Raw genomic sequence first — 26,352 nt, forward strand, 5'->3', positions numbered from 1 at the left:
GACTGGTATCTACCCTTGGTTAACTCAGGTATCTACCACCTGCCTCCAACCTGGCTGGCTCCTGGGGATTGCATGGGGTCCACATGGGTCCTGGACACCTGGTACACATTACCCTTCAGTCTCCGGTTGACTGTGGGTAAGAAATGAGGACGGAGACTGCGCCTGTGTTAAAAGCAGCTTGAGCGGTCCTGGGTCTCTCTTCCCTCCTACTTGGCCACTCCCTTCAGGGCTCTACCTTGGGGGACGAGCACACTCCAGGGGCCAGACCCGGCTGGGATCACAGGCAGACCCCGGCACAACCAACCAGTAGCAAACTCTCAACCTTCCATTTGCGACTCTTTCTTGTGCAGGTGGGAAGCCAGGGCCGGGCAAGCAGGGCAGGGAAGCAGTGGGAGAGCAGGTCCTCACACCACACTCAGCTCTGTTCTGGGTCTGAAAGCTGGCTCCTTGGCATGTGGTAGTTGTGGGGTGATTTCTCCCAGTTCCCATCCTAAGGCTCCCACCTCGGGGCAGCTACTGCCACTACTTCCTTCAACATTGCAACAATCTGCCCAGCACCCCCAGGCAAAGTGAGTGTTGCAAACCCTCACTCCATAACTTTCAGTAGCTCTTTAGTGCTCCAGGGAACATAGGGCCAAAGTTCTGAGAGGCCCTCAGAAATCATCCAGGTAGAGACCTGGCTCCAGCCATGTATGCTGCATCTAGCCTCATGTCCTACATTCCTTCACAGCTGGCCTTGGCTCTCCCCCACCTGGATCTGAGAGCTCCTAGGCCAGCAGCCATCTCTGCCCATTCTGTATTCTGTGCCTTGGGGTGCCAGACTGTAGAGTATCTGCTGACTGGTTATTCCAGAAGCAGAATTCTGGGACCTGGGGAAGGGATCCTAACAGCACCTCCTCTAAGAAGCCTCCCCTGATGCGTCTGTTATGAGATTTCTCCCTTCCTAACCACAACCACTCAGGATCTCTTTCAACAGATCCACGACTCTGGATATCGTCATTGTTGGTGCAGATAGGACCAACCCTAAGACTCCTCTGTATGGGGCAGGTGCCATGTTTCCCTGATTTTTTTTTTAATACTCTGCACAGTGCCTGACATCTGCCAATACTATTAACGACGGCATGACTGACAGCTGTCAGTTTTGCACACTTATTATCTGCCAGGTACGATTCTAAATACTGGACATGGAATAACATGATGAATCGTTGCACTGCCCTCCACGTCGGGTCCTTTTATGACCACTTGCAGAGGAGGGAACAGAGTGGCTCTGTGGTTTGCTCCAAATCACACAGGAAGTGATGAAGTCGGTGGTCTGGTTCCCAAGCCCAGTGCAGAGGAATGGTAAGGGTGGAGGAGGGAAGCCATGAAGGGCAAGGGCAAGTTGAAGCCCAGTGGAGGCCTCCACCACTCCAGGGGGACATCCCTGGTGTTCAGCACATGCCAGGTGTGCGGTTAATAAGGACCATCAAGGTAACTGGCTGCTTCAACGAGCTCAGACTCAGGTAGATGGCCAGTGGAGCTGGGAGGAAGGGAATAGGGGACAACGTTCCAGGCAGGGGTGCTGAAAGTCACTGCCCCTCAGGGACAGGGCACACTCTCAGCTCTCCCCGCTGCTCCAGCCTCTTCCCCCCACCTCCACCCCTCCCACATTTCCGACAGCTCTGGGCACAGGACTGGCTGGCTGGCTTTTGGCAGTTTTTCTCCCACCGAGAACAGCTACAGAAAATTGAGATCATTTCTCTACTGTGTTGGCATCTGGCAAAATCGCAATTTTTCCTATTTCCAATCTAAGAGCTCCCTCTCATTGGACAGACGCCCCATAAGCCCATCTCTCCCCAGGAGGGACAGAGCAAGGGAGAAGTGTGTGGGCTGCCCGGGGCCAGGTACCCCCCTCAGTGAAGAGGCTTGGCTGGGGTAGTCATGAGGTGGCAGGGGACTGGGGGCGGGTGGGAGGAAGGGCCACCAAACATGGCATCTGCAGACACAAGATCAGGACTGTCAGAGAGAGAGATCAAAGCAACAAATCCCTGGGAGTCGCCGAGTGCTCAGGCCTTTAAGGGCCAGGGGCTCTAGCTGCCACTGAGCACAAGGGTACAGACCTCCTGATGGCCACACCTCCAAATCAGAGCTGTGAGGGCTGGGGCTGAGAAGCCAGGCCCTGCTACCCTGAGGGACTCATGTGTTGGTAAGGTAGAAGTGATTTACAAAGTCAGGGTCTGCCAAAGAGAAATGGAAGGGTGCTCGGAGTCCCAGACACCCCATGGAGGTGGACATACCTCCCATCCGGCTCAGTCCACAAGTTTATGTTCTTACAGGAGCCTGTGAGGCCCTGCAGGGCCCTGCTCTACCCAACTCTCCCTGTGCTCCGCTCCTGCCCTCCCCTCTGGCACTGTTCCCTGAATGCCAAGCCTGCTCCCCATGGGGCTCCCACACTGGCTGTTGCCAGTCCCTCTGGCTTCAAGGCCCTCGGGCACTGGCTCCCTCACCCCCTCCAAGCGAACAGGCTTACTAGCTGGTAAGGAACATGGCACACCCCTGTCTACACCCTCAGCACCCCAGTTGCCTGCATCTGCTCATGGCCCTTGCTGCCTCCTAGCATACCTAATGTGCTTATTTCCTGTGCGTCTCACTTATTTCCCCTCTTGAGAACCTAGCCTCCAGGCTGCAGGGGGTTTGTTAAGCATGCAATTACAGTCAGAAGCTGAGGACAGGGCCTGGCCCGAGTGCAGTGAACACCAGCTGAACGCTTCCTGAGTGCCAGTGAGGGTGTGTGTGTGTGTCTATGTTCATTTGCTCTATGTAAAGAGCATCATGGCTACCTGATGTCAGGTATTTCATCCATGTCAGGGTCACAGGCACACAGGGATGGGGACATAACACACACTGTGCAGATGCAGGTGAACACAAAACCAGCAGGACGCAGGTGAAGCTTGGTCCCTCAACAACATGCTGCAGGGGGCCTCGGGGCCTTGTTCATCCTGACCATCAGGGTAGCCTGCTAGCGGGAAGTGAAGGCAGGTCAGGCAGAGCATCCTGTTCGGAGGTGACAGCATGAACAAAGGCTCTAACATTGAGCAGAGCATGACCCGTTAGTGGGACATGGAAGCAGGAAAAGCAAGGGAGAAAGGGGCTCAGAGTGAGAGTTCAGGGCTCTGTGACCCAGCTGGGGTGGGTTCACTTACGTGTCTCCGCGCACCTCCATGCCAGCCCCAGCCTGCAAGGGACAGGGAGTCATGGCAGGAAGACCTCTCTCAGGAGAACCAGAAAGCTTCATTGCAAAGCTCATGCGGCCAGGACTCTGGCTCTGTCTTCTGTCCAGGGAGGCGGAGGGCAGTGTATCATCCCAGAGTGGCCTCTGAGCATCAGGTGAGCCCACGGCTCTGAATTGCTGAGAACTGTTGGTGTTCTCAGGGGCAGCCATGTGTGACCATGACTGAGTGACTGAGTGGGCATGTGCGTGAGTGTGGGCCCACACGCCCAGCTTACACCCTGACAAGCCTGCGGCATCATCTGTACCAAGAAACGCCCCCTGCCCAATACACTTGCTTTTGGGCCACAGCCAGCTCAGCAATCCTGGGGGCTGAGGGGACAGAAACACAGAGGGCAGCATCTTGCAGGGCACAGTCCTGCAACCCCTAGGCTGCACAGCTCTCACCCTCACTGTCATATCCTCCCCTGCACCTCTGACGGCTGCACCTGTGCCTCCCTCATCAGACCGAGGACTCCAACGTGAGACTGTGCCTCCCTCCCTTGGCATACTGGTGCTTCCAAGGGCAGGTTCATTTTCTGCCTCCTTTTCCTCCTTTAGAAAAACAGAGAAGCAGGCATGTGGCCCCCGAGTTAAGCTGCCATCCAGGATGTCAGCACTCCACGTCAGAGTGTCGGTTCCTGTCCTGCTTCCCATCCAACTTCCTGAGAAAGAGCACCTAAGGGGCAGCAGGTGGATGGCTCAAGGGCTTGGGTGCCTGTCACCTACATGGGAGATCTGGACAGATTTTCTGGTCCCTAGCTTGGGCCTGGCTCAACCCTGACTGTTGCAGGCATTTGTGGAGTAAACCTACAAATGGAAGATTTCTCTATCATTTCACAATCCAAGATGAAAATAAACAAGCATTGAAAAAATAAAAACAGGTCAAGGAAACACATAAGCATTTTAAAAGTAACAGACTTGGTGTGTCTGTGGCTGCTTGTTCTCATGTGGGGCCAGGAACCTTCCCTGCTACATCCCACGTGCAGTCCCGGATTCCTCATGGGAAGGCCATTCAGAGGCCTCTCCATTTCTGCAGTTCCTCAACTTACTACCAATCTCGGGCCTGGGGTCACTTTTGGTGATCCAGAGAGCATCCCTCTCACAGCTCCAAGGACACTGGGAGGAGGGCCCAGGTAAGCTGACAAGGCTGCCAGCAAGCACACATCCTGCCTGCCACCTGCCAATGTGAGGCGGCCATGAAAAGCAATTCCAGGGAGGAGAGGAGCCAGCTGCCCCTCTCTTAGGTCAAAGAGGGGAGAGTGGGATGCTGCAACAAGGATTCATGTTTGATCCAAAACAGGACTTTCTAACTGCGGATAATTATCTGGATAATTTAGTCAAAAAGGCGTTTTCTTCAATTATCTTTCCTGCCCCCCTTTTTTTGCACTGAATTATTCATTCTTGGATTCATTCATTCTCACCACAAGCACTGAATTATCTAGGTAATTGCCTCCATTTCCCACTTCATCCTACAGCTGTCTGCTGGCCGGTGAGGCCTGGGACAGAGGTGTGTGTAGTGCAGGTGTGAGGGAGGGGGCGCTGAAAGGGACAAAAATCAAACAGCAGAAAGGAGATAATTACATCTGGAATCAGCGTGTGGGGGCCCAGGTCACTCTGCTGCCTGGCCTGCCCTTTGCTGGCACCGTCCAGGCTTCCCTGCTGCCAGTATCCCCCTCCCTACCCCGCTGGCCCCTCATTTCCCAGAGACTGGTGTCATATTAGCTAGTGGTGGATTGGGACTCCCCCCGACACTGTACCATCTTAGAGGACCTCAGGAAGTAGGTCCAACCAGCTGAGCTGGTACTAAAGGAGTCCACTTTTTTTCTTGCATTAAAAAAGAGGAGGAGAATAGAAAAAGACATTTATTTTCTTTAAAAAAATGCACATGCACAACTGGTTCATTAATTTCTTATTAAAATTCTGTGTTGAGCACAGGCAAGAAAGAAGTAAGGCAGATTCTGGGGAGGAGGCTGAGGAGGAGAACCTGTCCACTGGCTAGCTCTGCTGTAGGAGGCCGTGGAGGGCCGCAGGGGCGGGGGACAGAGAGAGAGCAGGCTGGGGGAGGTGCTTGTTTGCTCCAGGCAGGGCCTGCCTAGCACTGTCCCTCTCACTCAGTCGAGGAGGAGAAGCCTGGTAAGGGGAGGTGAACTGTTTGTAGCTATGCAGCAAACTGCTGAAACCGAGGTGAGGGGGTTTGAACCTGGGTGTCCTGAGTCCTGCCGGCTCTGGTTTAAATGTGAAGAGTCTGAGGCCTTTCCTCACCTTTATCTGGTGCTGGAGCACCCTAGTGGACGTGGTGCAGAGTCCCTCTCTGTTGCACTTATATGTGAGCTGAGGTTTATCTTCTATGGCTGCTGGAGGGGTGGGACTGCTTGCCATAGGGCCCCAGCCTAGAAACGCCTGCCTGGACAGAGTGCCCTGAGCAGGTACCAGAGGTGGCAGAAGCTGCCAGGCAGCATCCAGGATCCCCATTTGGGCCCTGGAATGGGTCCTGATGCAGACTGAACTCACACAGGGCTCCTGGCCAGTCCCTTCCACTGTGTGGCCACTTGCTCATCCACATGAGGAGTGAGACCTGGTGCTTTGGCCATCGCTTCAGCGTGGTGGATGTTGGCTACATATTGAGCTATCAAGGGAGACCCTGACCCGGGTGGGAGGGCTGCACCAGGTGGTCGGAGCTTGGGCCTCTCAGTTCTTCATTTCTGCAGTTCCTCACTCATTACCCATCTAGGCCTGGGGTCAGCAGGCTGTCGACAGGTCTGTGGTGCAGAGCCCAGCGTGTACCTGGGGCCCACCCTGCTGTTCCACAGTGGCCTTGCCTCTTCCCGCAGCCAAACACCCAGCAGTCTTCAGAATGGATTCCAATAAAGCTCATTTTCTGCCACCAAGTTTATAACACATCCCCACCTACTGGTCTAAAACATTAACAGGGCTGAGTGGCAGCACCAAGCTCCATGTAGCCAGAGGGAGAGGGGGCTGTGGGAGTGGGGAGGTAGGCAGCCTTCCAGTAATGGACCTCCTGAGGGACTCCCATCTTCCCACCTGTCCCCCCATCTCCAATGGGATCCAGAGCCTGGGTGAGCCAGGGCATGGGCGAGGGTGTGGACAAACCGCCTGAGAGACTTGAGGCTGCAGGGGTGTTTCCCACATGCAACAAAACCACATACTCAGAATGTCATGGGGCACCACTTCTGCACCCTGCAAGGTTAGGTGTTCCCCTGTGCCCACCCCATCCCCTCATGCTTTCCCTTTTGCCTTTACCCGTGTCCTCCCCTGCCCCTCTTTTGCCCCACATTCTGGAGTTCCCCTGGCAATTGAGAGGGTCCCTCAACACACAGTGTTCCTCTCACCCCATTTATTTCTTCTGAGAACTACTGCAGAATGAGGGAGAAACACAGAAGATGAAGCATCTGCCCTTGATGCAGATTTGGGAGGATCTGGAGGGTTGCCCAGGTCAACATGCCCATGCACAATTGACTGGAGGGCTTAAAAGGGCAGGGCAAAGTGCCAAGACAGCACTAGGAAGGGCTGAGTTGCTTCTACCGGGGAGTGAGGAGTTGCTGGGAAAAGACTGCCTGGAGGAGGTGGTACCTGACTTTGAAGGTTGGGGAAAGTTTTCTAGGAGCAGTGTGTTCCAGACAGAGGGGCTGGCAGGTGCAAAGGCAGAAAGGGAGGCTAGTGAGAAAACAGGAAACTTCACAGGGTGCATGGAGGGGTATGAGAGGGTAAGGCCATGGAAGTGACCACGGAAGAGGCAGACAAGTGCGTGAAGGCCCTAGGACACTTGTGGAGCTCATAAATGGGCAGGGGGCTGGAAGTATCCACTCAGTGACAGATCGAACCACTTCTATTCACACTTCTATTCAAACTAACAATAGAACAGATTTTTCCCCTGCACCCAAAGACCCCTGACCAAAGAAAGCAGCCTTGGCCGATGTTCCCTGGAAGATGGCCTGATGACAGGACAGGGGGTGTCTGGACAGCCCTCTAAGCCAGGCCAGGACTGAGCCTCCTCCATCACACATGCTCACTGCCCAGCAGTCCTGGCACACTTAGAGGAAAAGGGATGGCCAGAGACCACTTGGCTTGTGGAAAACGGGGAGCACAGTCCAAGATGAGAGAGGCAGCCCAAGGTCGCTGCCTGATGGCGCCAGAGGCAGGCAGACACCCAGGCCACTTGGCTCCCCTTCTGGCTGTGTGGTCAGAACCCTGTGGCCTCAGTAGCCTGCCAGGCACGGAAAACCATAACCGTCCCTCCATGCCCAACCCAGCACAGGCTCCAAGTGAGATCAAGTCCAAAGAGCCTCTTCCTTTGAGAGTAAAGGGTTGGCTGGACCACTGGTGTCTGGCAGCCCTGGAGGAGAAGAGATGGATTCTGTGTATCTGACCTTATCCATCAGGAGGGAGTCCCTCAGCTGCAAGCACCCCGCTAGCATCCTTCCCCAAGAAGGAGAGACTTTAGGGCCAAGGGGAGTTGCTTGGAAGGAGGACCTCCTCCACCCTCACCCTCAGTCTCCTCTGATCCTTTCTTTCTGACCATATGTTCAAACCCTGGGCCCCTGGCTGAGCTAGCTCTGTGTCATGCACTGGGCAATGGCTGTGTAGACAGACAAGAAGGCCACAGCTCCAGCACCCCACGGGCACAGAGAAGGAAGACACTGGTGCTTAGTAGCAAGAATGAGAGTGATTAGATGGCCAGGAAAGGCAGCACAGGAAGGAAGCAGGCAGGATCCTGGGAGGGTATGGAGGGGAAAGGATTGATCAGGCCAGGCTTTGGTCAGGAAGGTGAGTGGAGGGGGATGCCCAGAGACAGACCATGGCTGGCATAGAGAGGGCAGCCCAGACAGCAAGGTGTAAAGGGGCGGTCAGAACCACACCTAGACCCAAGGTCCAAGCTCTCTGGCTTCCTTCAGCTGGGTACTCGCCAGGGCAGGGTCAGGAGCACTTGCCCAGGAGCCTCCAGCAGACAAACAGGCAAGCCCTCCTGCCCACCCTCTTCTGGCACAGAGAGCAGAGGTTTCTGGTTCCCCACCACACTCCCACTCCCTTTGCCCAGCACCATTGGCTCGCTGCCCTGCCTGATCCTAACCCCAGGAAGAACGGAGGCTAATTGTCCCCAGTGAGCTGCAGGGAGTCACCCAGCAGCCAGGAACAAGGATGCCACACACTGGGGAGGTCAGCCTGCTCCAAGCTCCCCGATAGTCTTAGGATCCAGCGGGCCCCATTCCCTTTTTCTTTTCTTTCAACCTGGAAAACGAAAGCATCTGGCTTAGGGTCCAAGGCGGCTGGTTTGGGACCTCTGGGGTCTTCCTGGCCAGCTAGGGCAGGCTTTTGGGGGAGTGGGCAGATGTGGGCCAGCTCCAAGCAAATGCGAGCAGCTATACTGCTTGCTCCATCGAAACCCCCACGCACCACGGGGCAGGAAGCCCTCCTTCCACCCCCGCCCTCGGCAGCGGGAAACCTGTCCCAGGTCTGAGGTTAAATGCTGGGGGAGTGGGTACAGGGCCTCCATTTTGCTCCCCAGAGTTCTCTCCCTCTCCTGGTCAGCGCCCCTCGCCTCCTGGAGCGTCTCCAGCCTGCGGAAGGCCACCTGCAGCCTCGTGAAGCCGGGTCCGAGTTCCCCTAGGGGTGGGGTCGGGGGAGACTGTTCAGAGACCCACGCACCCCACACGCTTCACCGACGTCCCACAAGCAAAGCGCGCCATCCTGGGCCCGTCCCTCTTCTACTCTCCCTGCACCGCGGAGCCCCGGGCGAGCCTGGGGAGCAGACGCAACAGATTGCAGAGCTCGAGAGCGCAGAGCCCGCTCCCTCCGCGCTCTGTCCGCGGGCCCGGCCGGCGCCGGCTGCCCGGACCCCCGCCCTCCGGGCTCGGCTAGGCCGGCCATTTAGATGCAGCTCACAGGCCCGCGGGCGGGCGAGAGGCAGCGGCTCCCGGGCCCCTGCCGGTACACTTCCTTCGCGAAGACAGCCGCAGGAAGCGACGCGGCGGGCAGTGCGGGGCCGCACCGGCCTGCGCGCCAGGGCCAGGGGTACACTAGATCCCCCGCGATCCCGACAGTTCCCAGCCCGGCCGGTTGCAGCGGGAGGATGCGGGTGATAGGGGCGGCGGCCGGGGAGAGAGAGGTAGCGGATCCCCGGGCGCTTCTGGTCTCCTGTGGGCAGACACGCCCCCAGACTCTCGGGCTTGGACCCTTCTTCCTAACCCGGGGAGGCTTGGAGAGACCCCCTCCGCTCCTCGTTTCCACCTCGACCCGCTCTCAGCCTCTGGTCCCTCTGAAGGGAAGGAGGGCATAGGAACCAGCGCTCACTCGAGCTGCTGCCCGAGACGCCAAGCTGGGAGAGGCGACTGCGAGTTGGGGTGGGGGTTGGGAGCGAGCTGGGGGGTCCTCCTTTCTTGAATCTTCCCGGCGCCCTCTCCAGCAGCTCCCGCCGCATCTTCACCCCCGAGTCTGCGCCGCGACACTTACCGTGGGCGAGCAGCGCGGAGAGGCAGAGCAGGGCGGTGCCGCCGCGGCCCGACATCCCCGGGGCCATGGCCGAGCCGGGGGCGGGAGGGGCCTGAGGGGGCAACAGCCGACGACGACTTGGCCCCGGGCTAGGCTCGGTCACATCCAACTCGGGGTGGCCGGTGCGCCCAGCTGTCTGCTGAGGCGTGTGGTAGGGGGGAGGGGGCAAGCAAGTGCAATTTGGGGACACTTTGCGGGGAGGGGGCGTCCCAGGCGCCACCGGCTACACCCTCGGAAGTGGTGGGGGCGCAGCTCCGGGCGGGAGGAGCCTCGGCCGCCCCCAGGCTGGTGCCCCCTGCAGGATCCGCGGAGCCAGCCGGGAGCCGCACGTGCAGTCCCGGGGCCGGGGGCCGCTCAGAGCCCAGTCCCGAGTGCCGCGAGCCCGCGGCCCAGCTCCAGTCCGAAGTCGCACGAGGGTGCAGCTCTCCAGCGCCGGCCCCAGTCCCCTCGGTTTCTGAAGTAACCCCACATGGATAGCGCGGCTTTCTTCCTCAGAGCGCCCTGCAGCAGCTTCAGCATAAAAATCCCAGGTCAGGTGCCAAGGAACGGTTTCTTTCGCAAAGAAAGAGAAAAATCCCGGCAACTTTAATCCACTCGGAGAAGGAAAAGTTTCCGTGCAGCGCTGAGACCGCCGACGCCCAGACGGAACGCCCGAGGCGGGCGGCCAGTTGTCTGTCCCCTCGCTCAGCTCGCGCTTGGGCTCCAGCGCGCTCTCTCTCTCCAGCCTCGATCAGGGCTCGGGCTCGACGCAGGCCAGGCTCAACGCCGCGGCCCGCCCCGGGCAGCGGCTCGGCGGCCGGGGTGAGGGTGGCGTGGCCGAAATGGGGTGCCTGGTGGCCACAGGGGCTTGGAGGAGCGAGGGAGCTGGAAAGCCGGCTAATGCGCCCTGCCGCAAGTCCCTCCTATCCAGGGCGTCGACCGCAGCTTCCCGCTCACAAACGACGTAGGATGGGCAGGGGCTCGGCCCGCCCGCTCCAGGCCACCCCTTTCCTTCGCAGGGCTCACCACCTGAAGCTGAGGGGCGCGCTGCCTCGCCGCGCTCCTCGTCTTCCTGGGGTGGTTGAGGGGAGAGCTGCACGAACCTTGAACTTTTCCGGGATTCAGAGTCTCCGACGCCTCTGTCTCCCCTCCTCCCCCGCCTTGCCCCGGACGCTCGTTCGCCCGCTGTCGTGGTGCAGGCAGGCATCGGCGGTGCCTGCTCTCTTCGAGTCAGTTTGGGCGAGCGGATCGCCGTGCCAGTCCGGGCTGCAGGAGGCGAGATGCGGGCGCGGCGCCAGGGACCGGGGCACCCGGCACCCGCGCAGCCCGCGGCGGGGAAGGCGGCAGCTGGTGCCTACTGGGCCAAGCAGAGAGAAGGTGCCGGCAGGGGGGCCGGCTCCCCGTGGACGTGTGTGGGGCGGGGGTGAGAAGAATCGGGAGCAAAAGGGAAGAGGAGGCGGCGGGTAGCCACAGTTGCACGAAGCCGCCGCCGCCGCCTCCTCGGCGCTCGCGCCGGCTGCTCCGCCGTAAATGACTCGAAAGAGACACACACTCGCGCTTGCCCGCCCTCCTCCCCCGACCGGGATTCAGCGCCCACCCGGGCAGTGGCGGGCGCCGCGCTGGGCGCGCTAGCTCCCCTCCCCTCGCAGGGTCCCCGTGGTCACGTGGGTCCCGAGCGCGCGGCCCACGGCTCGCGCGCCACGGAGAGCCCCCTCCCCGCCTCCCCCTCCGCCGTCCACGTGTCCATTCCGCATTCCCAGCCTTGGGGGCGCGCGCCGCTGCTTAATGAGACTCGGGCAGGGGCCGGCGTTGCGATTCCGTTCTCTGGGGGTTGAGGTTTTATTTGTCCCTCTCCAACGCAGACTAGCGTTGGGACCGGAGTACGGCCTGCGGGCTGCGGCGGCTGTGTCGCTCCCGGGGAAGCTGCATCAGCCGCCGCTGCCGCTGCAGTAGCCAAGGTCCCTTTTCAGAGGATGTAAGCTTCCCTCGGGCGCCGGAGGTGTTTTGCAGCGGTTCTGCCAGAGGCGCGGGTAGGGGTACCCTACCCCCCCATCCCCAAAGTCTGCGTGAGGGTTTCCGGGTGGGAATTAGCCTAGCTGCCGCGCTTGGCTCCTTGCGGGCAGCGTGGGAGCTCTCGGGCTCGGCTTCTGCGAGAATGGGGTGGGGGGCGCAGTTGGGGAGAGACCGAGTACACTACTGGGCGGGGGTGGGGGAGAGGAGATAGAGAGGGCCCTCCTACAGGTTGTTTTGCAGAGCTTCCGGCGGGGGCCTGAGTGGGGGTTGGGGAATTACCCCCTGGCACACTCACCCAGGTACCTGCTGAAGAAGAGGCTGGGCTGGTGGCGCTCCTTCCCACCAGCAGGCCAGGTCCATTAGAGCACAGTCTAGATCAGACCCTGCAAGTCAACCGTCAATCAGACACTGGATCAATGGCAGTGATTGGGAGTCACGCCCCAGCCCTTAGAGACCAGGTCTGAGTGCAATCCTACTCCAGAGGGACAGGGTCTTTAACACCACAGGTCTAATACCCTTGTGCAAGAGAGCTGTTTGAGGGTCATCTCTCACCATACCTCTGCACCTAACCAGGTGGAGAATGTGGGGCCAGGCAGGTCAGCACAAGGTCCACTGGGGCCTGGTCTCTGCTCCCCTCAATCATGTGCCTGACTGATTCTTAGCCCTTTGAGTCTGACTTGCCTTTCATCCAGGAGAGTGACTTTGTTTTTGGAAAATGGGCTTGATGTGTTGTTGCTGGAAGCCTTCCTACTCCCTGGATGTTGGCTGACTGGCTGACAGTGGCCTCAGCTTGATTCTGGGGCCAGGGGAGCCCCTCCCCCACGTCTGTCCGGAGCTCCTGGAGGCCCTGGGGATGGAAGTTGCTCTAGTAGTTCAGAGAAGACGAGTTCTCATTAGGTCCCTGTGTTTGATGGCAATTAGTGTCACCCAGGGTTTATTCACCCTCCCACTGCTGAGGCAGACCAGTCATGAGGCTGGGGGGTGAAGTGGGAGTGGTGGAGGGAAGGCCAGCTCCTGACACATGACAGGTTCCAGGAAGGAAACAGGGAGTCCTTCTTCTGTGCCCACCAGCCCACTGGTCGGGACCCAGACCTGAGGAAGGCCAGAAGGAATGCAGCGTCCCTCTTGTATGGATCTGCGGCTGACCCTAGGATCTGAGGGCACAGCCAAGTCAGCTTGCTCTCTGATCACCTCCGGGAAACTGAACCCAGGACACAGATCCGGGTCCTCTCTGTGCCCGCTCCCCCGTTCTCAGGTGACAAGAAAGGAGGCTCTGCCCGCCTTCTCTCTGCAGTCTGCTCCCTTTTACAAGATGCGAGTATCCGAATCGTCAGTCATAGCAGTGGGCAATCAGGATGAGCCTTTGTTCCTCTGTGTTTGGGTTGTAGAAGCAAGGCAACACCAGGCTTACCATGGGTTGCAGTGGTGATGCTGTGTGGCATCATGCCCGCTCACCTGTGGTCAGGCAGCCACAGCTATCTTTGGAGGATCTTGCCCTTCCTGGACCTCCTCTCTGAACCTACTCTTCATGAACCAGGAACCTTCTGCCCAGGCAGCCTATCTGATCTTCCTCTGATCTCCAGATACCACCTCTTCCTTCTCCCTGCCTCAGAGACACCAAAGCTGTTGCTGCTCAGCATAGGAAATAGGTCTGACTCCATCTCCTGGGCCCCGTGGACCTGCTCCTCTGTCCAGTGCAAATTCTAGGACACAGGGGAAAGCAATTGCAGGAAGAAGGCGGAGCCACTGGTGTACTTGTTCTAACTCCATGTGCACCTGTCTGGAAAAGTGGCCACCTAGTCCCTCAGCCTTTCTTGTCACACCAGCATCTGCCTCTGGCCTTACCCATGAGTCCTAAACAGTGCTGCTGGTACCTGGCTAGCTCATGGTCAGCATAGCAACCAGCCTGGGGAGGGGACCTTGCAGGTGTGTAGCCCTCTGTCCCCCTAAACCCCATTGTCTTCCCACTCCGTTGGAGACTGCATGTGTTTCTAGGTAGATGACTACCGGAGGTTGAGGTGTCTGTTGTAAGCTCCTGAATGATGCCTGGAGCACCTCCCAAGTGCCCAGGCAGCAAGTAGGACTCAGAACCTCAGCACCCTGCATGGACTGGAGCAGATAGCTTTGTTCCCTGGATCACCTCCCCACTGCCCTTGAGGGTGCCCCTGCTTTTCAGGATGCCTGGCTATTGGAGCTGGGACAGGCCCAGTGCATGGAGCATTACTGAAATGTGTCTGTGGGGTTATCCTGTCCAGCCAGAGGCAGACTCAGAGACTCCCTAAGCTGACTGTCTCATTTTATAACTGCAAAAACTGAGGCCCGTTCCTTCAGTCCTTTTATCAGGCTGCAATGATGTCACTTCCTTAACATTCTCCACCCAGGCCCCTTCACCCCCGATACATGTCTTGGCTGACCTGCCTCCTCCTGTGTCTCATTCCCTGCAGTGGACAGAGTTCCTACACCTGCCCAGGCAGCCTCTCTTTGCCTGATGGGCCTTGGGCTGATATTTGAGAACCCTGATCTCCCCCTTTGCTTCCTGCCGTCCAGTCCTGCAGGATGCTCCAACCGCATTTCTCATGACTCCAGGCCCAGAGAGAGCCGGTGATGGGCCAAGTGCATGTAGTCGGCTATTGCCCAGATGGGAATATGACCTTGTATGGGGATGGACCTACTCCCTGCCCCACAGTGGCCATCCCCACTGCAGATGCGGGCACCAATTTCTCTGCTGGGGGATGAGGCTCAGCCCCAATACGGTGTGGCTGCCCGTTCAGCTCAGGCCTTGGACTCCAGTTCCAGCAGCTGTTTTCCTTCACTCATTCATCCATTCAGTTGTCCTCACCTTGCACCTTCTTCCAGAATTCTGCTCACAGCCCCATCCCTCGTCTGTGCACCAGTAGGATTCTATGCTACTCGTATGGGAGCAGCTGTCAGATTGTAGAATTCCTGTCTCCTCCAAAAGAGAGCTGACCCAGGAAGGCAGGTGCTGTCTGGGTCGTTCTCCCAACATTTCTCCCTTGCCTGGCATCTGTGCAGCTAATGGCTGTTGAGCAAACGAGTCACTCACCCACTGCTGTGCATCTAGGAGTATCAGAAGGCCAGGGGTGATGCAGGATAAGGAAGGTTGGCTGGCGAGATGAAAGGAGGGCAAGCTGGAGTAGACCAAAGGAATGGGGAGAAGAGGAAGAGGAGAAGAGGGTGTTGCAGGAACAGAGAGCAGCTTTTGACAGCTTGGAGGCAGGGAAGATCCGGCCTGAATAGGAAACTGTGGTTCAGCGTGTGGCTGGAGCCTTTGAGAGCTGGGGTAGAGCTGGGAAAGGAGGCTGGGATAGCAGCAGGCACAGTCTGCCCCACCCTGCACACTCACAGTTATTATGTTCAGTCACATACAGCTTCACAAGTGCAGTTCCAAAGCTGGAGCTAATGCATTTGTTCAGCACATGCCTGTGTGGTAGCCACACGCACTCACACACACACAACTCTGTGTCTTTGTTATAGGACTTATTTTTTTAAAGATTTCTTTATTTTTAATTACAAAGTCAGATATACAGAGAGGAGGAGAGACAGAGAGAAAGGTCTGCCATCCGATGATTCACTCCCCAAGTAAGCATGACAGCCGGTGCTGCACCGATCCAAAGCCAGGATCCAGGAACCTCCTCCAGGTCTCCCACATGGGTGCAGGGTCCCAAGGCCTTGGGCCATCCTTGACTGCTTTCCCAGGCCACAAGCAAGGAGCTGGATGGGAAGTGGAGCTGCTGGAATTAGAACCGGCGCCCATATGGGATCCTGGCACGTTCAAGGCGAGGACTTTAGCCGCTAGGCCACTGTTATAGGACTTTTGTACTCTCATTGCCGCCCTGAACTCTTCACCCTTTCGTTTTTTTCTCCAGATACCCTCTCTTCAGTTTCCCCCTCCCCCGCTGTCCCCAACACCCAGCCTGGACTTCAGCTGTCTGTCCACTTTCCCTTCCTCCCTCTGACACACATGGACAGTAAACTAGGACCACCCTGGGCACCCAGCCAAGGGAGGGATTTGGCCTTGGGCCAGCTGCTTTTCTCTTCTTTCCCTCCCAACCCCCACACGCTTCACTTAATTCCAGGGCAAAGCTCTCACCCGACACAAAGTGGAGAAAGAGAGAAGAGCCAGAGAGAGGTGATGGCGAGAGGGAGCAAGCCCAGCAGCCAAGTAGCGGGATCCTCCTCCTCTGCCTTAACCTGCATGGCTTGGTGGCCAGGGTGGGGGCAGGTGGAAGAACCGCATCCCAGAACCTCCTGAGCTGCTGCCTGGAATCTGACAGAGTTGCAGAACCAGCTTTGCCTGACCCTTGGGTTGACATTGCCTGGGACTGTTGCACTGAGTACAGAGTGCCAGTTGTGGCTGCTGGGGAAGGTGAGGGAGGGAGCCAGGCATGCTGAGGCTGGGGAGGCGGCAGAGCTGCTCTGCATACGGGAATTCCTCTTATCATGGGTGCATATGGCCAGAGGGGCTGCCAGTCCCTGAGTGTAAGGGGATGGACATGAGGCTCAGAGCACTGTATGCTTGGGCTGATATCACACTGGCAATTCCTTTCAGAGAAAAAAATCTGACCTAGGTCCTCAACAATGGAATCCTTGCTTTAGGTTCTCAGCCCACCTCCCAAATATGTGGCTCAACTTGCCATGTCTTACTCTGGCAATAGAACATCTGTGGCTCCCACTGCCAACTGGATTCATCTTTTAGGGCTTGGCACAGGTGTTTGCAGCCCCTGTCTCTCTTTCACCAGCCTTGTCTTCATTACTGTACCGTTTCACCATGCTGTCTTTTTGTTTTTTGTTTTTTGTTTTGCTGTAATACCTGTTCATTTTCCCTTTTTGTCTGTTCAGTCATCCCAGATGGAATGTGGCTCATCATTAGGCCCCCCTACAGTGTGATCTGTGGTGTAATGCTTATAGAATGAATGAGTGGCTTGGATGCCTGTGTCTCGCATGGTCTCAAGTACCTTGTTGTCTCTGAATCGTTACTGTAATTCTGAGGGGGGATGTAAATGCTCTCTCAATTTGTAGATTTGGAGAGGAGGAAGCAGAGGCTCAGAGAAGTGAAGGAAGTTGCTCAAGATTGCACAGCGAGAAAGTGACCTAGCTGAGGTTGGATCTCACATTAACCTGCTTAAAAATCCTGTGTTCCTGGCACATCCCGTGCTCAGTGCCCTCTGAGGCTCATCTTCCTGGGATTTTGCCTGTGAACCTCAAAACCCATTAGCAGGGGACATTCAGAGAGCCTATGGGTATCTGCCAAGCATTTTCCTCCATTGGAAACTTCTCCCTCCCTGGGCCAAGGGAAGCCACGTTCTAGGCTTGCAGAGTAGAGCAGACATGGACTTTGTTCTCTCAGGGCCCCTGTCCTTGTGTGTGCCTCACCATCTGTCTCCCAGATCCTTGTAGGCAGTTGCTGGAGCAGCTAGTGGGTAGTTATGAGCCCAAGTGCTGGAACCAGACTGGCAGAGTTCAAATCCCAGCTGTGTTAACCGTGTGACCTTGGCCAACTTGCCTATCTGTTCCTCTTTGGTGAAATGGGGATACTGGTAGTAGGCAACTTGTAGTGTTGAGAAGTCCTGATGAGCAGGGCAGGCCTGTGGGAAGCTGCTTGCTCTCAGAGTTGTCCTCTCTGAGCCACGGCTCCGGAGGGTGGGTCTTCTCTGCCTCTAGAGAGCTATTTGCTTCTCTTGGGGGTTCCTGGATTCCACCCCACCCCAAGCCCCATCAAACACTCTGAGTCTCCCTAGAGAATGAGGATGCACAGCTCCAAGCAAAGCTGAGTTGAAGTGACTTTGGTGGTGACACATGCTTCACAATCACTCTGTTGAATTACTATGAATAACAACCTCATTTTTTTTTTGATCTGGATACCATTCCTGCCTCCCAGAGAGCACGCAGCTACAACCCCAGGATGCACCCAGAAGAATCATCACTGGGAAAACAAACTAAAAATAGCCCTCAAGGAAGCCGTGCCAGCTCAGAAGCTGCGAGAGGGAGGTGGGGGCGTCTGGGGAAACCGGGGTAATAGGTTTTCTACTGTCTTTGGCATGGCTTGAGGGATGAACTCTTCCCTCTTCCCTCACACCTGAGCTCTCAGCATCATCTTCATAGTTTCTCCCAGGCACCCGGCCCCTCTCTCATCCTCTGTTGGTCCCAGGGGTGCTGTGGTAGGCTGGGGCCTTGTCCTGGGCCCCCGATATTGGCTTCGTTTCTTTTCTGTGCAACCGGTGCTGTTCTCTTCTTTCAGGGACTAAAGCTCTGGAGCTGGTCCTGACCCCCCTGTGCTGGGTTCTTGGAGTTGGCCCAACCAAGAGCCTGCGCTCCCTCATCCCACCTCCGCTGAGGGCTGTGCACTTGGCTCAGTGCGCTCCACACTGGCCTCACTTCTCTCCTGAAGGCAGATCCCATTTTGCACATTAAGAGGCTCTGAGAGGTTGAGTCATGGGGGCAAAGATACACAGGAAAGGGTGCACAGAAGTGGAATTTGAGGTCAGGTCTAAGCTCACAGTCAGCCCTACCAGAAGCTGTGCATGGCCCTACCCCTTGTGGATGGAGCTTCTGGAGGCAGTTGCTTGGCCCTTGCCCTCAGAGTTTGGGGGAGTGGCTGCATCCTCCCTGTGTTTCCCAGATGGGGCTCCCCTTACGGCAGGGCTGTGTCTCCCTATCACAAAGGGGTCTCCCAAGGGTGGGACCTCTCACTCAGTCTGGAATATTCCTTCCCACTAGTGTGGAGGAAGTCCCAGATCTGGGCCTCTCTCCATTCTCAGGTTGGGGCTGCCTCAGGTAGGCTGGGGCTTACCTCCCGGCCGCTGTCCCCCACACTGCACCATCAGACCCTGTCCTTGGACTCTCTTTCTCTGCCTGCCACCTGGGAATCCTGAGTTGGCCAGTGATGGGTGATGGATGAGAAGGGCAGCAGGAAGAGCATGGGCTCTGCTTTGCAGGAACCAAGGCTGTTGCTCCCGCCGCGGAGATGAATGCTGTCCCTGGGAGTGCGGTGGTCCCCCTTGATTGAAACATGTCCCTGTGGGGATGGGGCCTGCCCTGGGGCTGGGTGGCTGCCGGTGCCCTGCCTGGCCCTGGGCTCCATCTGTCCGGGGAAGATGGATGACATAATTCCAAGCCCCAGATGATGCAACCAAGGTCAGAGCCAAGTGTTTAATTGGAATGTCAGGGGCCGGGGCCCAGCTCTGCTGGGAGTGATGGATGCCTGAGGGCTCCTCCATGATACCGCCTCAGCAGGGGCATGTGGGCAATGGGCTTGGGTGGGACTCTGGGCACCTGCTAGCCCCTGTCAGCCTCTGCATGAGGACAACCAATAACTTCTGCATCTGCCTAGGGTCATGCCTCCTGCAAAGGGGAAACTGAGGCACAGTGGACATGATGGTGATGCTGGTGCTCCAGACCTCAGCCTTAAGTTCCGCCTGACAGCTCTGTTTGACTCCTGCTGTTAATCCCTTCTGATCCTCAACTGCTCTTCTTCCCCTCCCTGCTAGGGAGCAGGAGTGGGTGCTCCATTGTCCACACTGCAGCTTTTCTCCCTGGCATGAAATATTTCTCAGGCTCCAGAGAGGGGGGACACTGAGACAGAGGGCTGGGCTTACTGCTGCTTCATGATCCCAGCCCTCTCCTGTCCTGCACTGGCCCTGTCGGAGGGCAGGGGGAGGTGCAGGGAGGGCTGGTTGTGGCCGGCAGGTGGGGCCCTGGCCATCTGCCCCTTGGCGCAAATGGCTGGCTGCAGGGCAGGTGGTGCTGTGCTGAAGGAAGGTGTGGTAGGGAAATGACAGGTATCCCTGGGTGTAAATGGTTGCAGCAAGTGGGGCTACTCTCCTCACTTTAGCAGAGAAGCCCCATGAAGGTAAGGACAGGTTGAGGAAGTGGCCAGCGGAGGAGACACATGGGCTGGACCAAAGTGGCACCTGCGGGAAGGGGCCGGAGATGGGAAGGCTGAGGGTCTGATGTCCAGACTGGTGGGCTGGTGCTGGGAAGGGGAATGTTCCTAGGTGTGACACGCAGGGGGCGCTGCTATCTCCGAAACATACCCACTGCTTCACACCTTGGTCTCTGCATTTCGTTCTTGTGAACATCATCACCTTCATCTCAGCTCTCATCACCTCCAGCATCGCTGTCACCCTCATCAGCGCTTTCACTGCATTACTGTCATCATAGCTCTCACCACCAGCACCACCACAATTAAACCATCAGGGTCATCGTGGTCCCCTGGCATCATGCCCTGTCCTTCCCTCCATTTCTGCTGGATGCTTTGTTCAAAAACACTTCCAGGTCCTTTCCCCAATCTGAAGCTTGTGATGCATGCAAGGCTGCTCTAGTTCTCTCCATCTCACAGAAGAATAGACTGAGGCCCCGAGATGGGAGTGCTGTGCTCAGGGGCATGTCCTGGGACAAGCGCTTGGTAAAGCTGGGCTCTCATTCCCTGGTCAGGGGCTCTGTCTGCCACACTGAGCTCTGGAGGCTCACTGCAGCCCTCCTCCTGTTCTCCTGTTGGCGTGGCACCAACTGGCAAAGGAGGAGTCTGGCTTTGAGGAAGTGAAGCAGGGTCCATCCTAAGCATCTGTAGCAGCAAGAGGCTCTATTTCTGTTTCTGGTTGAGCTCCTGCTGTTTTCCTGCACCTCCATTTCCTTATTTCTCCAAGGACAGATTTGAGCTTGATGAGACCACAGGAAAAGAGGCACAAGAACAGAGGAAGGGACAGGAAGACATAGAAGGACACATTGACACATGGAGACAAGGCAGCAGCCCAGCAAGACCGCGGAAGACTGAGATGCAAGTCTCATTAAGATGCAGAAAGATATGGTAGAGAAATGGAGATGGAGACAGGGCCAGTGGCACAGAGCAGACTCCATGGGTGAAAGCCCAAGAGAGCAAGGAGAAGTTCTGAGCTGGACCCAGGGCCTGGAGGATCTGTGTGTGCTCATCAGACTCCCAGCTCTGACTTGTAGAGGGAAAACTGACAGGGAACTGGGCAGAGAGCAGCCTTAGGGAATGCTGGATGGCCTATGTTGGATCGGCAGCCTGGGTGTGTGTGTGTGCGTGTGTGTGTTTCTGTGTGTTGAAACCATGGACTCCACATGTTTCTGCTCAGCTCTAGGAAGGCAATGAGGGATCCTCCTGTGGCTTTCTGTCTCCCTTCCACCCGGCTGTTTGGCCTTGACACAGCAACTCCAGAAAGTTAGAATGTGGAGGAAGTGGGACCCTAGTTCTCTGGGAGCTGTGGCCAGGGCTCCCCACTCCCTGAGAGCTGGAGCAGACTTGGGATAGAAACAGAGGTGAGCAAGAAGTCTTGGGATTGTGGCGTTTTCAGTCTTAAGACCAGAGAGGCGGGTTTCTATGACCAGTCCAGCCTCCTGATGCCATCTGTGTCCTTGGGAGGATTTCAGACTGGGAGAGACCTCTTATGGTCACAGAGATGCCTGGCTCTGGAAACAACCCCTGGCAGGGGAGAGAGGGGGCGTCAGTCATTCCTATTCCACAGACAAGCAGGATAAGAGCCAGAGGAGTGATGGGATGTGGCCAGCCCCAGGCAGTTCTTTGGATCTCGGAGCTGAGGGGCAGAATCCAGGGTTCTTGCCTCTGGTTTCCTGCGGGTCTCTACACCTTGAGCCATGGAGAAGACCTGGATTCCTAGGATGCAGGCCAGAAGAGAGGTGAGAAAGGGTGCCCCTCAGAGAAGCACAGCAGGAATGCCAGGAGGGAGTCCGAGCCTCACTCGAGGGTGTCCTGGAGTCCCTGTGGAGGTGACCAGGGGATGGAGGTAACATCACTGTCGTTGCACTAGTCTGATGCCAAACTGCCTTGATAACTGTGTGGCTCAGTCTGCTCAGTTGCAAAGGGAAGGAATGACAGTGCTGGTGTCCTACAGCTGCTGCGGGGACTAAATGACGTTCTTTATGAAAACACTTAGAACAGTCCAGGGCTCTTCCACGTGCTGAGCAAATGTCTGCTGTTATAGGGCCACCCGCTCTTCCTCCTCCTCACCACCTCCATCTTAGCATTGTTCCTGGGCTTGGGCAATCTCTTCCACTCAATCTCTTTAATCTGTAAGTGCTATAAACTACGTGATGACTCTGGATAGAGCTTATGCAGTGCTTAGCACGCACTTGCTACCACCCTGAGTTCATTATCTCACTGAACCTCATGATTTCCTCCAAGGTCAGCCCATAAATAGCAGCATTGGGATTTTAACCCAGGCTGTTTGACTCCTGAGTAAGCCTCCTAGCCACTACTCTGTAAACTTTCTGCTTAGAGCTTGGAGCCTGCCAGGTGAGGGCAGATGGTGTGTGCAGAATTGCATGTGGCGCTGTGGGCTACATCCGGGGCCTTGGTAAATAAACTGTGGTTTGTGATGATGTGGGGGCAGTGTGAGTTCACAGACATTGAGTGACTGTGTATGCAGCGGTATATGGAGGAGTGACACGCTATTTTGTTCCCGTGTGAGATGTTGTGTACCATTTGTGTCTGTGTTGGTCCACCGGTAATGCTATTTCTTCTGTAATTGTTAGATGCTGTGTGTTTATATTTGAGTCATGTGTGTATATGTGGGTGGGATGCCATATGGACCAAGTGCACGTGTTTGTTATCATGTAGGCCACTGTGGAAGTAATCATATATGAACTATCCATTCTGGTTGAGTTTGTGTTCTAGCATGCTGCTGTGTGTATGTGTGTATGCTCTCTGCATTTGTTTGGAATTTAGTTTATGATGTGTATCAAGGCTCTGGGGGTGTGTGTTCATGGGTGCATTTATGCAGGAACCAATGTTCTGTGTTTGTGTGTGCATGTGAAGCCATGTCCCTGAATGCACAGTGCTAGTGTGTATGAGCATGTGTGCCTTGGGCTGGGTGCCCTGCGTGTGTATGTGTGTGTGTGTGTCTCCCTCCTGGGGCCAGCATGGTGGACTGGGGGAGATGGGAGTTTAAACAGACTTTGTGGTTGGCCTGGGTCCAGCTCTCCCTCTTAGCCACTGCAAACACTGCCTTGCAGACACACTGAGTTTTTATACACATGGAAACAGTCCTCTAAATATTGACCTGGCAGCCTGGGGGATAATCCTGCTTTCCGGTCCTGCCTCCCCTGCACTCAAGGAGCCCCTGGGGTAAGCACTCAGCTCTCCTGCCTCCCCTGGGACCCAGCTTTGCTGGCCTCCCACTGCCCCCTGGGACTCCTGCTGGCCTCCCAGAAGCCCGAAGCTCACCTAGCTCTAATCTTGATCAGTACCCGCTCTTACCTCCCTCACAGCTGCCTTCACATGCACTCCAATGGGCAGGCACATCTCGTTCCACGCTCGCAGCCCTTCACATTTTCTCAACTCTTTTAGACTCAGTTGCTCTGAGCCTCCCTGTGCTCCACAGTCATCCCTTTCCCCCCCAGCCGCCATCCTCACGGCCTTCACACCGTGCTCTGCTTTCAGCTGCGCCGGTTCACCCATGCTTGTCTGCTAGGCTGCTCTCACCCCTATCTACCTTATCCAGGACTCTGGGAGCAGCTCCCTTTCTTTTAGGAATGGAGGCCTCTCCACCAGGTGGTCCCCCTGTGGAACTCTATCCGTGGTCCTGAACTATCCTACCTGGCTTACCCTCTGCTGAGCCTTGGGGCATTGGTAATGAACTTGATCCAAAACTGTTCAGGAATTCCAGACTGGGGAAAAAGAGTCAGGAGAGGCGAGTCTGCAGGTATTTGTACACACACACACACACACACACACACACACACACACACACACTCAACCATGCAATAGAAGAGTCTTAAAAATGTGGAGAGGCTTCAGAGGAACACAATGACGTTTTCCTTGACTTCCCTTTCGAATAACTCTGCTGCCAGAGGAGGTGTGCTTTTCCTAATCCCCTCTGGGAAACTGGGGACATAGATGCTCCTGGTCCTAAAAGCTGGAGCAGCAACTCAGCAAGGCCAGCACTGAGCTGAAGTTCCTTTAAAAGGAGAGCCTGGTCGTATAATCTTGTAACTGGATTTAGCACCCAGGATGAAACCCCAATCCCACCCTAATCCGGGTTGGCATCCTGGCAGATCACTGTCTCCTGGTGCCATCCAGGCCTGCTAATCCTTCACCTCCCCCACCTGCTCAGACTGGGTAGAATTTCTACGGGTGAAGATCATCTGGAGGAAGCAGCTGGAAGCAAGTAGGCCCTCTGTTCACTGCCTGCCCATGTGTGTAGGCGACAGGAGGGTGGAGATAAAATCTGCTTGGCTCATGTTCCTTTTCTCTTGCACGCCTGCTGGCTTCTCCCACCCGCCCACATGGGTAGTTTTGTGGGATACACACCTCCTGCTCCGATTCTCAGGCGTATTTTACATGCTGAGTTCTCTGAGCACAAAAACCACACTGAAGCCTCATAATCCCCTTGGGAGTCGATGGGTATTCACATCTGACAGACAAGGCAACTGAGGCACAGAGAAGTTAAGAAACTTGCCCAAAGCCCCACAGCAGTCATAGCAGAGGTACTGCTTCTGGACAGGGAGATTGCTGGGTGGGCAGCATCAACTCCAGGAAGCTCCCCCGGGACAGCCCTCTGTGGCTGTGAAGATTTCAAAGTCAGATAGCCTCTCAAGGGTTGTCACATGTTCTGGAAGGATACAGCTGGGGCCTCCTCAGCCTGGGAGCCTCACCTCAGGTCCCTGGCAGGGGGAGCTGAGGATGTCAGGAGAAGTGAGACGATAGCAACAGCTCAACCAGAGCAGGCTCCGCAGGTTCAGCCAACTGTGAAATGCCGCGGCCTCTGGCTGCAGGTGCCCTGCCCAAAGTGGCAGAGCCTGCCTGGCAGGGTGGGAGCCCAGCTAATGGCCATGTTTATAGCTCCAAGCATTATTAGCTCTTAGGAGTGCTCAGCCTCGCTTGTTGTCGACAGCTGAGTTTATTGATTGAGTGACTTGATGTTTTTGCTTATTAAGTGCCTGGAGTGTAGGCAGATTTGGGCCAGCCTTGGCTGGGCCGGGGAGGGAGGATGTGAGTAGGGGGAGGCCGTCTGTGTGGGGACACATTGCAGTCTTGCTCATTTGTGCAGACGCAGAGGCGCATGTGTGTGCGTGTGTGTGTCTGCATCTTCCTGTTCCAAGCCAGTGTGATGGCAGGAGAGGGAACGTGGCTCTCTGAACCCAGCAACTGCTGGGCAGCGCTGGGGGCAGCTGGAATTTGGATTTGGGAGGCCTGGCTTTGAATCTTGGCCTTATCTGTGCAAGCTGTGAGCTTGGGCAAATCCCTTCCTGTTTCTGAACCTTGCCTTCCTTATCTGGAGAAGGGAGATTAAAATAATACCATCTCTGCCCACCTCTGCGACTGGGAGTTAATGAGGTACGACAGTTTGTAAACTGTAAAGTGCTATGCACACGACAGGGAGTGGAGCTGGTGAGCTGAGCTATGATGCCCCAAGTCGGTTTATGTTTAGGAGAAGATTGGTGGAGCAGAAAATGCCCAAGAAGGGGGCCCCTGGGCGGCTGTTGGGGAGCCTGGCTCAGTAGTTTGCCATCCACTGAGACTGCATGTCGGGAGTCCTGGCTTCCAGGCCCACTTGGATATCAGGGTGCTTAGGAAAGTTGCTTTTCTTCTCTGTGATTTCCCAGAGGGGAATCCAGGGATCTCCCTGAATCTTTCCAGCTTCATGTTTTCCTGAATGTAGACATCCTGGAGTCCCATCTATCTTATGTGTGGGGCGTGGTTGGGGTTCACAGTTGTAGTTTGGATGTGAGGCTCTAATTTAATTCTAGTTTAACTCTCCGTGTGTGTGTGTGTGTGTGTGTGTGTGTAGCGCCCAAGTGCCCCTAGGTAGTTGGAATATTGGCAAGTGAGCAGCTCCCATACCCCAACATCTGAGCACATATGTGCCCCCTTGCTAGGGTAGAAGAACCAGGAAAGCAGCTGCCTCCTGGATGCCAGCAGCAAATGAGGAAAGTCCATGTTAATGACTGATAATGAGTTTGGTCTGTTAAAAGCACAAATTAACTGCAAATTCCAAGATTCCTTCTGTTCTGCTGGCACTTGGTGCAGGGCTGTGGATGGATGGTGGGCTCCATCTGTTACACCAGTGTTCCCATCTTTGCTTCTGAGGTATGGCTACTCCCAGGACATGCTGGTCTGGCCGTCTCTTCCCTCTTGCTCCTCCAAAGTCAAGTCCTGCTTAAAGCTACCTCCCAGGTAGCAGGCATTTGGTACGGTCATTACGACACCACTTGGGACACTTGCATCCCATCTGGGACTGCCTGGGTTCCCGGTCCAGTTCTCCTTCCAGTTCCAGTTTCCTGCTGATGTGCTTGCTGGGGTTGCCCAGGGAATGGCTCACGGATTCAGGTCCTTACTACCTATGTAGGAGATTTGAATTGACTCCTGAACTCCTGACTTCAGCCTGGCTCAGCTGTAGCTGTTGCAAGTGTTTGGGGAATGACTGTTGGAAGGAGCATCTCTGTTTCTGCCTTTTAAATACAGGAAAAACATTTAGAAACATAATTACAAAAATGGGGGCCAGTGCCGTGGTTTATCAGGTTAATTCTCCACCTGCAGTTGCAGCATCACATCTGAGTGCCAGTTTGTATCCTAGCTGCTCCACTTCCCATCCAGCTCCCTG

At 56.1% G+C, this 26,352-nt stretch overlaps 1 protein-coding gene and 1 long non-coding RNA gene across 2 annotated transcripts in view; both read right to left on the minus strand.

Moving 5' to 3' along the window:
• The window catches only part of TMEM132E (transmembrane protein 132E), a 45,348-nt gene extending 34,276 nt beyond the window's left edge, over positions 1-11,072 (minus strand). Inside the window, exon 1 of the mRNA XM_058676212.1 lies at positions 9,719-11,072. Coding sequence (XP_058532195.1) covers positions 9,719-9,785 — 67 coding nt within the window. The 5' untranslated portion in view covers positions 9,786-11,072. The remainder of the gene's footprint in view (positions 1-9,718) is intronic.
• Positions 11,073-11,752: 680 nt separating this feature from the next.
• Positions 11,753-13,036, minus strand: LOC131482408 (uncharacterized). Its single transcript, XR_009246969.1, has 3 exons — positions 12,941-13,036; positions 12,045-12,132; positions 11,753-11,883 (listed from the first exon to the last, which is right to left on the minus strand). It is a non-coding gene; the product is annotated as an uncharacterized LOC131482408 (long non-coding RNA).
• Between the last annotated feature and the right edge of the window lie 13,316 nt (positions 13,037-26,352).

This window comes from Ochotona princeps, chromosome 17 (genome assembly GCF_030435755.1).
Source record: "Ochotona princeps isolate mOchPri1 chromosome 17, mOchPri1.hap1, whole genome shotgun sequence".
NCBI lineage: Eukaryota > Metazoa > Chordata > Mammalia > Lagomorpha > Ochotonidae > Ochotona > Ochotona princeps.